The sequence below is a fragment of the Hyperolius riggenbachi genome, chromosome 7, assembly GCF_040937935.1.
Source record: "Hyperolius riggenbachi isolate aHypRig1 chromosome 7, aHypRig1.pri, whole genome shotgun sequence".
In the NCBI taxonomy this organism is placed as follows: Eukaryota; Metazoa; Chordata; class Amphibia; order Anura; family Hyperoliidae; genus Hyperolius; species Hyperolius riggenbachi.
The window spans coordinates 255,304,712-255,319,433 of record NC_090652.1 but is presented as its reverse complement, the minus strand read 5'-3'; the positions used below and the strand labels follow the sequence as shown (position 1 = coordinate 255,319,433).

Sequence of the window (14,722 nt, the reverse complement as noted above, 5' to 3'; positions counted from 1 at the left end):
CTGTTATTATAAAGATACAGTTTCTCTTTTAACCACTCAACATGAATGAATAAATAAAAAATACATATATGAATAAATATTCTATAGGATGGTAAAACAGAATTCAGAGGCTCACACTGTTGAGCTGTCTGCTAGACATAAAACAAGAGTGCAATTAAATATCTATTAATCTGCTTGTTGTTCTGTCATAAATGTTAATTTTCTATGACACGGAGCAGTTTGTTGTGCCCCTGCCTCCTCTCTGCGTTCCTCATTAGCATAAATGACATCAGGACTGTGAATGCCAGTGCCCAGGGTGGGACTGCCAGAGTGCATAATGTATTTTGCTGGTAGATGTTTTCCTCTCGGGCTGCAGCCTGGCCTCATTATCATATCGCAGGATGCGGCTCTTGATTGAAGCAGTGAAGCAGACATGCATGGGGCTATTTGTCAAGCCAGAGAAAAGGGCACTGGAAGCAGCACTCACTTCCTGGAAATGGTGCTGGTGGTTCTTTACTAATGGCCTTACTGTCATTTTTTACACACAGTTTTGTGCTCTTTGTGACACTAAATTATAGGAGACGTTCATGTGTATAAATGTGTTGGCGGTATAATGAATTTCTGTTTCTGTGTTAAAGTGAACCCGAGGTGAAAATGCACTGATGAGATAAACAATTATATCTATCCTCCTACTCCTAAAAATGACTTTTTTAAGTCTCCCAAGGTTTTCTTTTATATTTAAACAATTACAAAGTAGGTTGAATGTTTATGGTCTCTAATCAGTGGCAGCCTATGAAGTCTCCCAGAGTTAGAAAAAGGTCAATAGTTCACATATTTTATCTCTCCCCTGCCCTCAGAAGTTGTATTCTGCCAGGAAAACTTTTATGGTTGTAATCAGTGATGTTTTGTTTACTATATTTACGACAAGACTGTCACTTCCATGTGTAGAAATTAACAGGCAGCAAAATAAAAAAAGTAAAGCAGCCTGGTAATTACCGGTAATATGTTTTGTACGGTACATACACATGTTTATCTCATTATGTCACATGTCGCCTTGGGTACACTTTAAGGCTATATGAAGACTGAGCTTCAGTAAAACTAGCACAGCATAATTCTTAGCACACAAGGCTTTTCCTGCATAATCACCTCTGTATTTTTCCCTGCTTTCCTAAGACCTTGTAGATCCATTCATCTTTACTGACATACTTATGTGTCCCAGTTCCTGTCTACGGTAGGCATCCATGTGGCTTCCTACACACTGTGTTCCAAGCTGAGGCTATATGGCCTTGGTTGAGGATGGGGACATGGTGCAGTCAGATGTTTAGAGTGCACATGAGCAATATGTCATACCAACAATTATACACAAGGGTTATGGGCGTAAACGGCTACATCTTGTCTATTTACAGCTACCTGAGCTAGCACTGAGTGTTGATTACTTTGTCAGTCCCAATCATTGTCTGACCACATCTGATGTGCTTTGGCCTGCCTGTTTCTTGATATAACATTACGTGGCTTGTCTTGGCTGACTACTCTTGTCTTGAACTCATACCCTTATCTGACTTTCGCTTGTCATCTTGGCTTCGTTTATTTGCAGCCTGCTTTGGCCTTGGCTTGATTATTGAGGCTGACTGAACTCCACCATCCCCAAGTTTGGCCTGTGTCCCATTTTCACCTGTCTGCCACCTGTCGTGACCTTACTTATCTTTGGTTCTTAAATTTCACGTCAGGGGTCACGACCTGATGGCCACTAGACAGCAATGTGCTCAAATGCCTCATTAGGGGTGGCAGTCCAACATCAATTGCAGATTGCTCTGATGAAGGCCTTTAGTCCCTTAGAATCTGCACATTTGGAGAGCCTATGCTAACCACTAGTGGCAAAGTCATTTGCACCTGCGTAACATTTACTTTATTTTATTTTGGTGATTCTAGACATGATACACACTGAGGTGAAGGACAGCTTAGTGACATGCTTGCCTTTTCAGGAGAGCTGCTGCTGTATTCCACTGCAGTTTGACCGACTCATTTGCATAGATAAAAGCACTGGATTAAATAACCCTTGTAATGAAAAAAAGTGAAAGAAAATAGAACACATGCAAGTTCTTAGTAGGATTGGTACTATATGTACCTCTGTACCTAAAGCTCATCATGTCACATGTCACTTCAGGTACTCCTTAACTTGTGAATACTTTTGATAGACCAAGGAAAAGAGGAGTAACTACAAAATATGGGTCTCCACAGCAAAATGTTGATCGAGCCCCCAGGGCCGGTTCAAGGGGCCCTGTGGCCCTGGGGCAAACTTCATCGTTCCCCCCCATTACCCCTCTGCTCCCCGGGGCCCTGCTGCAAGTATATTAGCAGCCATAATCACCTTATCTCCGTCAGGTGAGGGGCGGGCAGCGGCTGCACTCTGAGACACTCTATCTCCCTCCCACTCTATGACCCGGTGTGTCATGTGTAAACACACGCCGGGTCATAGAGTGGGAGGAAGACAGAGTGTCTCCGAGTGCAGTCGCTGCCGCCCGCTCACCCGATGAGGATAAGGTGATTATGGCTGCTAATATACTTGCAGCAGGGCCCCGGGGGGCAGTGCGAGCAGGAAGGGGGTCGGGGGGGGGGGGAAATATCGCAGGGTCGGCGCTGCTGGTGCCCAAGCAGAGGTCGGGGCCCTGGGGCAAATGCCCCTTTTGCCTCTATGGTATCCACCGATATCCATGCTGCCTTCACTGCTGTTGTTGCCTCCCCTGATGACTGGTGCCAAATTACTTCATTGGCACCTGTTAAAAGCAGGAGCTGACAATAGCTGCAATTTAGTACCCTTTGGGGTATAATAGCTACTACCATCCCCCATGTCTAGTGCTCAAATTACTTCACCGGTGACAGCTATTGCCAGGCGTCGACAATAGCTGCAATTTCACAACTTACTGCCAACTGTCCTGGGAGTGGCCAGCATAGCTGCAATTAACATTTCCTTCTAGGTGGAGCCCATTTTACCAGGCGGTCACTGCCGCCCAAACCTCCTGCTTTGGTAAGGAAACCCAAAATGTTTGGACTGGCCTGTGAATTGCATTACTACTCTTTTGAAAAAGACACATATTTTCCAGTCACGTCCACAGCAAGGACACTATATTGCTGTTCCATTGTGATATTTTTCTTGGGATAAAATGTACCTAATAAGCTTTTGCTTGTTTATTGGAAAGATTGACAAAGGTAGATTGTTCCCCGCAGCAATCTCTGGCTCATTCATGCAGAATGCTTTTCATCTATCTTTTCTGTCTGTGTGCATGTTACTCATGCATTGATAGTCACATAGGCTTCTGCTATGGAGACATTTAATATCCTACAACGGCAGGAGAGTCTTCTGCCTCCTTATATATTCATACCTCACAGCGTTTCAAGTAGCCTCAACTTTGTTTATAGAGGAGCACAATATTCGCCTAACCATACATTAACACAAAACATTTTACACACCACAAAGCCCAATAAAAGCCCAGATGCAGAAAAATAACCAGGAGCACAGAAGAAATATATACGTGCTCGGACTTCTGCAAAGGCCACATAAATCAAGACCAAGGGGGATACTACTAATGAGAGGAGAATAGCTCCATGTGGAATGAAGGGCTACAAATAGAATAGGGATCACAGCAGTGAGTGTGGGGCTGCAGCACATGGAACTGAGGGCTACAAATAGAATAGGGATCACAGCAGTGAATATGGGGCTGCAACACATGGAACTGAGGGCTACAAATAGAATAGGGATCACAGCAGTGTGTGAGGGGCTGCAGCCCATGGACCTCAGGGCTACAAATAGAATAGGGATCACAGCAGTGTGTGAGGGGCTGCGTCACATGGAACTGAGGGCTACAAATAGAATAAGGATCACAGCAGTGAGTGTGGGGCTGCAGCACATGGAACTGAGGGCTACAAATAGAATAGGGATCACAGCAGTGTGTGAGGGGCTACAGCCCATGGACCTCAGGGCTACAAATAGAATAAGGATCACAGCAGTGAGTGTAGGGCTGCAGCACATGGAACTGAGGGCTACAAATAGAATAGGGATCACAGCAGTGTGTGAGGGGCTGCAGCCCATGGACCTCAGGGCTACAAATAGAATAGGGATCACAGCAGTGTGTAAGGGGCTGCGTCACATGGAACTGAGGGCTACAAATAGAATAGGGATCACAGCAGTGTGTGAGCGGCTGCAGCACATGGAACTGAGGGCTACAAATAGAATAGGGATCACAGCAGTGTGTGAGGGGCTACAGCCCATGGACCTCAGGGCTACAAATAGAATAGGGATCACAGCAGTGAGTGTGGGGCTGCAGCACATGGAACTGAGGGCTACAAATAGAATAGGGATCACAGCAGTGTGTGAGGGGCTACAGCCCATGGACCTCAGGGCTACAAATAGAATAGGGATCACAGCAGTGAGTGTGGGGCTGCAGCACATGGAACTGAGGGCTACAAATAGAATAGGGATCACAGCAGTGTGTAAGGGGCTGCGTCACATGGACCTCAGGGCTACAAATAGAATAGGGATCACAGCAGTGTGTGAGGGGCTGCGTCACATGGCACTGAGGGCTACAAATAGAATAGGGATCACAGCAGTGAGTGTGGGCCTGCAGCACATGGAACTGAGGGCTACAAATAGAATAGGGATCACAGCAGTGTGTGAGGGGCTGCAGCACATCGAACTGAGGGCTACAAATAGAATAGGGATCACAGCAGTGTGTGAGGGGCTGCAGCACATGGACCTGAGGGCTACAAATAGAATAGGGATCACAGCAGTGTGTGAGGGGCTGCAGCACATGGACCTGAGGGCTACAAATAGAATAGGGATCACAGCAGTGTGTGAGGGGCTGCAGCACATGGACCTGAGGGCTACAAATAGAATAGGGATCACAGCAGTGTGTGAGGGGCTGCAGCACATGGACCTGAGGGCTACAAATAGAATAGGGATCACAGCAGTGAGTATGGGGCTGCGTCACATGGAACTGAGGGCTATAAATAGAATAGGGATCACAGCAGTGAATATGGGGCTGCAACACATGGAACTGTGGGCTACAAGTAGAATAGGGATCACAGCAGTGAGTATGGGGCTGCAGCACATGGAACTGAGGGCTACAAGTAGAATAGGGATCACAGCAGTGAGTGTGGGGCTGCAGCACATGAAACTGAGGGCTACAAATGTATTTATTTATTGTATTTATAAAGCGCCAATATATTACGCAGCACTGGACATTAGTTAAGGTTACAGACATACAGAATATTTAGGGGTGACATGCAGCAATAAGACAATACTGGAATACAAGAAAACCAGATCACAAAGCACAGTATGAGTACAAGGTAATGCTTAGTCAGTCACTGGATGGAGCATGGAGAATAAGCAAGTTGAGTTCACTCAAATGCATAGCATGGGTGCACAGTAACGGAGGTTCATGATCATGTAGGACACACAATGAGGAGGACCCTGCCCAAAGGCTTACAATCTAGAGCGAGAGGTGTGTCCACAAAAGGTAGGGGGCCAGAGTTCAGCTACGGATTTAGAGCACTAGTGAGGGGGGTAGGCCAGAGTGAAAAGGTGGGTTTTGAGGTCCTTCTTGAAGATGTTGAAGAAGGGGGATACCCTAATGGGGGGAGGTAGGGCGTTCCATAATGTTGGAGCAGCTCTTGAGAAGTCCTGGAAGCGTGCATGTGGCTGGGTGATGCGGGGGATAGTCAGGCGAAATTCATTGGAGGAGCGGAGCGCGGCTAGGTGTGTACCTCTGAGTAAAATCAGAAATGTAGGTTGGGCAGATTTTGTGGACAGATTTGTAGGCCAGACACCGTATCTTGAATCTGATTCTGGACTGGATAGGAAGGAAGCCAGTGGAGGGATTCACAGAGGGGAGCCGCCGTGGTTGAGCGATAGGAGGAGTGGATAATTCTGGCTGCTGCATTCATGATGGACTGCAGCTGGGCTATTCGGGTCATAGGGAGTCCTGACTGAAGGGCATTGCAGTAGTCAAGGTGGGAAATTATGGGGGCATGGATGAGGAGTTTGGCAGTGGCAGAGGTAAAAAAAGGGCGGATCTTGCAGATGTTACGGAGGAGGAAGGTGAATAGGGATCGCAGCGGTGGTTGTGGGGCTGCTTCACATGGAACTGTGGGCTACAAATACCACTAGTGATGCATTTCAGAATGTAAATCAGGGAGAGAGATTTTACAATGGGCAAACACTGACTAAATAATCAATAAATTAATATTGTAAACAAAAAGCAATTTTATTTATTATGTTATGTCCACTACAGTCCCACTTTAAAAAAATCATGAAGTCTAGAAGCGGAGCCCAAAAACGACTTGAATTATGCCCTTCTTTACCTGTAGTCTTTGGTCGCATCTTATACAGGTCCTTCTCAAAAAATTAGCATATTGTGATAAAGTTCATTATTTTCTGTAATGTGCTGATAAACATTAGACTTTCATATATTTTAGATTCATTGCACACAACTGAAGTAGGTCAAGCCTTTTATTGTTTTAATATTGATGATTTTGGCATACAGCTCATGAAAACCCAAATTTCCTATCTCAAAAAATTAGCATATTTCATCCGACCAATAAAAGAAAAGGGTTTTTAAAGCAAAAAAAGTTATGTTCATAAAAGTTTATGTTCATTATGTTCAGTTATGCACTCAATACTTGGTCGGGAATCCTTTTGCAGAAATGACTGCTTCAATGCGGCGTGGCATGGAGGCAATCAGCCTGTGGCACTGCTCAGGTGTTATGGAGGCCAAGGATGCTTCGATAGCGGCCTTAAGCTCATCCAAAGAGTTGGGTCTTGCATCTCTCAGCTTACTCTTCACAATATCCCACAGATTCTCTATGGGGTTCAGGTCAGGAGAGTTGGCAGGCCAATTGAGCACAGTAATACCATGGTCAGTAAACAATTTACCAGTGGTTTTGGCACTGTGAGCAGGTGCCAGGTCGTGCTGAAAAATGAAATCTTCATCTCCATAAAGCTTTTCAGCAGATGAAAGCATGAAGTGCTCCAAAATCTCCTGATAGCTAGCTGCATTGACCCTGCCTTGATAAAACACAGTGGACCAACACCAGCAGCTGACATGGCACCCCAGACCATCACTGACTGTGGGTACTTGACACTGGACTTCAGGCATTTTGGCATTTCCCTCTCCCCAGTCTTCCTCCAGACTCTGGCACCTTGATTTCCAAATGACATGCAAAAGTTGCTTTCATCCGAAAAAAGTACTTTGGACCACTGAGCAACACAACAGTCCAGTGCTGCTTCTCTGTAGCCCAGGTCAGGCGCTTCTGCCGCTGTTTCTGGTTTAAAAGTGGCTTGACCTGGGGAATGCGACACCTGTAGCCCATTTCCTGCACACGCCTGTACACGATGGCTGTGGATGTTTCTACTCCAGACTCAGTCCACTGCTTCCGTAGGTCCCCCAAGGTCTGGAATCGGTCCTTCTCCACAATCTTCCTCAGGGTCCAGTCACCTCTTCTCGTTTTGCAGCGTTTTCTGCCACACTTTTTCCTTCCCACAGACTTCCCACTGAGGTGCCTTGATACAACACTCTGGGAACAGCCTATTCGTTCAGAAATTTCTTTCTGTGTCCTACCCTCTTGCTTGAGGGTGTCAATGATGGCCTTCTGGACAGCAGTCAGGTCGGCAGTCTTACCCACGATTGCGGTTTTGAGTAATGAACCAGGTTGGGAGTTTTTATAAGCCTCAGGAATCTTTTGCAGGTGTTTAGAGTTAATGAGTTGATTCAGATGATTAGGTTAATAGCTCGTTTAGAGAACCTTTTCATGATATGCTAATTTTTTGAGATAGGAATTTTGGGTTTTCATGAGCTGTATGCCAAAATCATCAATATTAAAACAATAAAAGGCTTGAACTACTTCAGTTGTGTGTAATGAATATAAAATATATGAAAGTCTAATGTTTATGAGTACTTTACAGAAAATAATGAACTTTATCACAATATGCTAATTTTTTGAGAAGGACCTGCATAGGGAAAATATAGGGTGTACAGTGCATGTAACCAGTAAGTTGAGAAAGTGTTATATGTGACAGTGAAGAATCTACACACTGCCTTGATTACATGCAGGCCAAGCATATGAAAACAATATTATTTTAATGAACAATGTGAACTTCAATATTTAAAGTGAACCTCACAAATTATTTAAACTAAATACATGATGTACCTGCAAAAGAATATTACATACTTACCCTGCCATCAGTTTCTCTCAGAAGCTCACCATTTTCTTCTAACAACGATCCCTTCCAGTTCTGACAAGATTTTGTCAGAACTGAAACATATCAATCGCAGTCCGTTATAACTGAAAGGATAACTGATGTGCAAGGTAATGTCTATGTTTCCCTATGGCTCAAGATATTACAGTTTAACAGTATGCTGACCAAGAAGCTGTCACAAGGCGATTGCCATTTTTAAGCAGGAGGACAGAGAATTCCATTGATCACAGTGAACATAGAGGATGTGATAGAGGAGAAAGAGATTAATGAGTAGACTATGTGGGAGGTAAGTATGACAGATGTACAGTGCTGCCCATAATTATTCATACCCCTGGCACATTTTGACTTAAAGAGGAACTCCAGTGAAAATAATGTAATAAAAAAATGCTTGATTTTTACAATAATTATGTATAAATGATTTCGTTTGTGTTTGCCCATTGTAAAATCTTTTAAACCCCTAATATACGTTCTGACATTTTTTACATGGTGACATTTTTACTGTTGGCAGGTGATGTAGCTGCTGCATTGTTTTTTGGCAGTTCGAAACAGCTGTAAACAGCTATTTACCACAATGCAACAAGGTTCACAGACAGGAAATTGCCAGGAGTACCACATCCTCAGAGTTTCTTGTGGGAGGGGTTTCACCACAATATCAGTCATACAGCGCCCCCTGATGGTCTGTTTGTGAAAAGGAATAGATTTCTCATGTAAAAGGGGGTATCAGCTACTGATTGGGATAAAGTTCAATTCTTGTTAGGAGTCTCTCTTTAAAGTTACTTTTATTCAACCAGCAAGTAATTTTCTGACAGGAAATGACATTGCTGTCGCTCAAAAGATAATAGGACAATGTACAAGAGGCATTATTTTGAAGAAAAAAAACATTTCTCAGCTTTTATTTGCATTTGAACAAAAAGTGTCCGGTCCAATATGATGCATACCCTTCACAATAATCAATAGAAAAGCCTTTATTAGCTATTACAGCAATCAAACGCTTCCTATAACTGCAGACGAGCTTTGTGCATGTCTCCACAGGTATTTATGCCCATTCATCTTTAGCAATGAGCTTCAAATCTTTCAGGTTGGAGGGTCTTCTTGCCATCACACTGATCTTTAGCAGACACCTATGTAATTTCCCGTCAAAAAATTTCTTGCTGTTTGAAAAAAGTAACTTTAAAGGGGAACTGAAGAGAGAGGTATACGGAGGCTGCCATATTTATCTCCTTTTACTCAATACCAGTTGCCTGGCAGCCCTGCTGGTCTATTTCTCTGCAGTAGTATCTGAATAACACCAGAAACAAGCATGCAGCTAGTCTTGTCAGATCTGATTTTAAAGTCTGAAACACCTGATCTGCTGCATGCTTGTTCAGGGGCTATGGCTAATAGTATTAGAGGCAGAGGATCAGCAGGACTGCCAGGCAACTGGTATTGCTTAAAAGGAAATAAACATGGCAGCCTCCATATACCTATCTCAGTTCCCCTTTAAGTCATAATATGCCAGGGGTATGAATAATGGGCAGCACTGTATGTTTATTTTGACTTTTAATTTTTAAGTTCAGGTTTGCTTTCAAATGTTGAGCCCATTTCCCGCCTTTCCTGCACTGAATTGTGTGCTGAAAGTGCAATTCCTTGCCTAATGCTTGTAAGATAAAGAAGGGAAAGATGCAGGAGTTTTACCTTGTAAAAATGGTCATTATTAATGACCTTAGTTGACAGAGCTTTGGGATTTGTCTTTTAAGTGTCTGGTCACGTGACTGAGCTACCACCACGAGCAAAGTATCTGTCAGCGGCCTTCACTGCGGATCAGCGCTTAGTGCCGCACAGCAGGAGGCCTCTACACTCCAGTCCTGAAAATCATTCTACCCCCAGGTTTATCATTCAATGAAAAATATGCCTAGTATAGAAAACCCGCTTTCCTGCCTCCCTGCATCAGCAGCGCTGCTTTGCCGATCTCCGAACCTTGTTTAGCTGTTAGCCCATTTTAATTTAATAGCTGAATAGTTTCAAGATTTGGGGTATAATCAGATTACACAGAGTTAGCAGCTGAAATGACTTTGCTGCTAATTCTGTAACATAAAGACCAAGATTACATCTCAGCTTGTTCGGGACAAATATATAGTGTGTTTAAAGGAAGTCATGGTTTCTCAGCAGAGCCTGGTGTCACATAAGAAGGTAATGTGTAAGAAAAATGACTAAACAACCATTTTCACTTATAGCAGAGTGGAGCCAATTAGGCAAAATGGATTGGATTGTGGCTAATTGCAGTTTAGCAGTTAGATATACCAGCTGCAAAACATATATAAATACTGAATTGAAGATCTCAGTTTATGGGACAGTTGTATGGTTGTATTCATCGTAATGAAGTGAAATGATCTTCAATGTGCTTCTCCTTGTCATGTCTTCTATTACATGGAATATTGTATTGTTACTTACAGGTATGAGAGAATGCACACCAGGCGGCCTTATGTCCACACACAGGAAAATATTTGTCTCGATGATGATCTGGTCAACTTGGAAGTCCTCAATGAGGTAAGTGGTTTATCCTATGGACTAGAGGAGTGTTGGAAGCATAACTGACTAGATGTAGAGGTACCCTTTAAAGTGTACCCGAGGTGGTGCAGGAGGGAGGAAAAATTTGACACAGTGGCATATTCCCTGCTCTATGACATGCATCAGTGTCCCCTCTGCTCCGCTCTCAGCCCCTGCAGTGCCACGCTGTAACCCCACGAAATTGTCAACAAGCAGCTTGTCGGCAGCTAACAGGGGGAAGGGGCATCCCTTGCAGGGGAGGTACTCCTGCAAAACGCCCCCTTGGGTGTTAGGAACGCCCCTTCCTCTGATCGGCAGGCTTTGCCTCTCCCCCGCCTCCCTGCACTCTGCTCTGTGATGAGACACATAGAGCCAGAGCTGCAGCATCGTGACCTCAGGGATCTCAGACACTTTAACTTTTAAACCGAAACTCAGCGATTGTGGGATGCAGGAGAGTCGGGGAGCAGCGGTAATTGATGCTACCTGATCCTGCTAGCCCCCCAGTTCAGGCGCTCCTGGATAGTGCTAATGTGGCATGAACTAATTCCCGCAGGCCGACCGCTTTGCGGTATTCGTTTTTTGACCCTGCATAGTTTGGCGTGCGAAAGCAAATGCATATTTGCATGAGCATTGCCTCATGAATAGCCAATTGAGCCAGATTTGCAGAGCCAGACTTGCTAGGGTTAAAACTTGGTGTTAGAGCATGCATACATTTTCCTCAGGTAAGCATTTTTTGTAGTTGTATCCTTTGGAGGCTGGTGGAAGATGGCTTGCACCTGTCCCCCCCCCCCCCCTCTGGAGTGTTGTGTGTGAGCCAGCCCTGAGTTCTAAAGCTTGGGGTGACCCATGCTTCACTCCTTTCTCATGTGGTGCCCCCAAGTTAATGCGCATGTAGCAGAACGCAATGGACGTTAAGGTAAGTGCCTGTTTTTAATATTGGGAGGTTGGAGCGGACGGCTCCCCCCGGCGCTGGCCACGCTTGGGGGGATCGCCTGCCCCACCCAGCCTCCCCCTCCGGGGTGCAGCTGCGGTTCCCAGGCGGTGAGAGTGCCTTGGACCCCGCGGTCCCCCGGTTGTATGGGGGCATTGGGAAGCCTCCCCGTGGGGCTCCTGGATAGTGCTAATGTGGCATGAACTAATTCCCGCAGGGCGACCGCTTTGCGGTATTCGTTTTTTGACCCTGCATAGTTTGGCGTGCGAAAGCAAATGCATATTTGCATGAGCATGGCCTCATGAATAGCCAATTCAGCCAGATTTGCAGAGCCAGACTTGCTAGGATTAAAACTTGGTGTTAGAGCATGCATACATTTTCCTCAGGTAAGCACCCTTGAAAGTGTACCCGAGGTGGTGCAGGAGGGGGGGGGAAATTTGACACTGAGGCATATTCCCTGCTCTATTACATGCATCAGTGTCCCCTCTGCTCCGCTCTTAGCCCCCGCAGTGCCATGCTGTAACCCCACAAAATTGTCAACAAGCAGTTTGTCGGCAGCTAACAGGGGGAAGCGGCATCCCTTGCAGGGGAGGTACTCCTGCAAAACGCCCCCTTGAGTGTTAGGAACGCCCCTTCCTCTGAATGGCAGGCTTTGCCTCTCCCCCGCCTCCCTGCACTCTGTTCTGCGATGAGACACATAGAGCCTGAGCTGCAGCATCATGACCTCAGGGATCTCAGACACTTTAACTTTTAAACCGAAACTCAGCGATTGTGGGATGCAGGAGAGTCGGGGAGCAGCGGTAATTGATGCTACCTGATCCTGCTAGCCCCCCAGTTCAGGTAGCATGTTTCTTTTAATCTATTTTTTCACCTCTGGTTAGCTTTAAAGTGTACCCCAGGTGATGTCACATGGTGAGATAAACGTGAATTACATCTATAAAACTCTTTCTTGGCAGAGAACAGCTTCTGACTGCAGGGGATAGATTAAAAAAAGGTAAATAGTTGATAGATTTTAGCTGGGACTCTTGAGAGACTGCCATTGAGTAGAGACAATAAAACCTTAAATCTATGGTTCTTTGTAAATGTTTAAATGTAAAATAAAACAGTGGGATGTATAAAGAAAATATCAGTTTTAGGAGTAGGAGGATAGATACAATAGTTTTCATCAGTTTATTTTCACCTTGGGTTAACTTTTGGTGGTGCTATGGAAAGGGCCATCACTTCCCATAATCAAGTGGATATGGAAGTTATCAGCACACCAGGTTTCAATAGCAACACGCTTTAATTGTGCTTTGACATCCACAATAATCTAACAATTGTTTTGGGGCCTTGTAGGGTCTCCCTTTATCAAGGTGTTTTTGCCACGTCTTGATAAAGGGGGACCCTGCGAGGCCCCCAAAAGTTAGTTAACATGCACAATGTTAGTCAATGAAGTTGCACTAGGTTACATCGCATGTCACTGCAAATTAATCCAACACCCCATTGTGAAACTAGCTTTAAAAGATGCCCGAAGCAGGGTGAAAAAGTTGGCTTTTATTTACCTGGGGCTTCTCCCAACACCTGTGGTCCTCTCATACCCCTCCATTGATCCGCTGTCAGCCCTGGTAAAGTTCACTAGTCAACTGGGTCGTGATTACTGCACATGTGCTGACTCAGCAGTACACTTCCTCAATTGCGCTTCCATGAATAGTTTGCCAAAACTCTTAACTGTAGATGCGCTAATATTGCTCCCGGCCACTGGAGCACTTTCAGGAGGTGTGTTGCTGGGTCACCGCATGCACAGTAGTGTCTGTCTGACCCAGCAGACAGTACCATGGCTGATAACGGATCAACGGAGGATACTGGGGGATACTGAGGAACCAAGACTACGGGGGCTGGATAAAGCCCCAGTTAAGTAAAAAACAACTTTTTGTATCCTGCCTCAGTCTTTCTTTAAAGAGAATCTGTACTGTAAAATTCTTACAATAAAAAGCATACCATTCTATTCATTATGTTCTCCTGGGCCCCTCTGTGCTGTTTCTGCCACTCCCTGCTGCAATCCTGGCTTGTAATTGCCATTTTTATGCAGTGTTTACAAACAAAAGACATAGCAAGTGATAGGCTGAGAGTAGCTCAGTGTGTGAGTCATACAGAGTGTGCAGGGGGCCTGGAGAGGGTGTGTATAGCTTCTATCCAATCACAAGCAGCACAGCACATTCCAGCCTGACTGACTGAGCCCGACAGACCCAACAGAGGAGAGAATATTAGATCATATAACAGAGATAACACAGCCACTGTGCAACTAGGAAAGGCTTCAGTAAGACAGAGCACATTAGAACAGCTATAGGAACTTATAGGATAGAAGAAATAAGGCTCAACATGCTGTTACAGAGTCTCTGTAAAGAGACTGTGTAACAAAAAAAGTGCCCCTGTGGGGTACTTACCTCAGGAGTGGGAAGCCTATGGATCCTATCGAGGCTTCCCTTGTCCTCCTCTGTCCCACAGTGGTCTCTCTGGGCCCTTCCAAAGCCACAGCCGACAATTTGTCAAGCTGTGACGCAGGCGCAGTAGCACCTGCAATATTTACCTTCCCAGGCTACAGCGCAGCCGCAGGCACAGTAGCGGCTCCGCGATGGGCTAAGGCATAAGGCAGAAATAGCCGATCCCAGTCAGGTCTGCTCTACTGCGCAGAACCGAGAGCCGCTATTGTGCTTGCGCTGGAGCTGGGAAGTTAAATATTTACATGGCCGCCGTTCGGAGGGGCCCAGCGAGACCACTGTGGGATGGAGGAGAACAAAGGAAGCCTCGATAGGATTCAGAGGCTCCACCCCCCGAAGTAAGTACCCCCCAGGGGCACTTTTTCTGTTACAGGTTTTCTTTAAATGAATGGCCTGCAGTGGCATGGAAGAGAAACCGCTTGAGGTTAGTGCACATTGTTAATGCTATAAGGGTGAAAGTTTGCTGCTCCTTGAAAAAAATAACTGGGTGGTGTATATGTATGTCAGTTCCCTTCATTTAAAGGTTAAGAACCCCCAATTACCCTGACTGAAATGTAA

At 45.2% G+C, this 14,722-nt stretch overlaps 1 protein-coding gene across 9 annotated transcripts in view; it reads left to right on the top strand.

The window, feature by feature from the left end:
- MYO3B (myosin IIIB) overlaps positions 1–14,722 on the top strand; it is a 394,939-nt gene that overhangs the window by 227,265 nt on the left and 152,952 nt on the right. For all 9 annotated transcript variants that reach the window (XM_068245545.1, XM_068245547.1, XM_068245546.1 and 6 more), the window contains one exon: positions 10,663–10,756. In XM_068245545.1, coding sequence (XP_068101646.1) covers positions 10,663–10,756 — 94 coding nt within the window. The remainder of the gene's footprint in view (positions 1–10,662; positions 10,757–14,722) is intronic.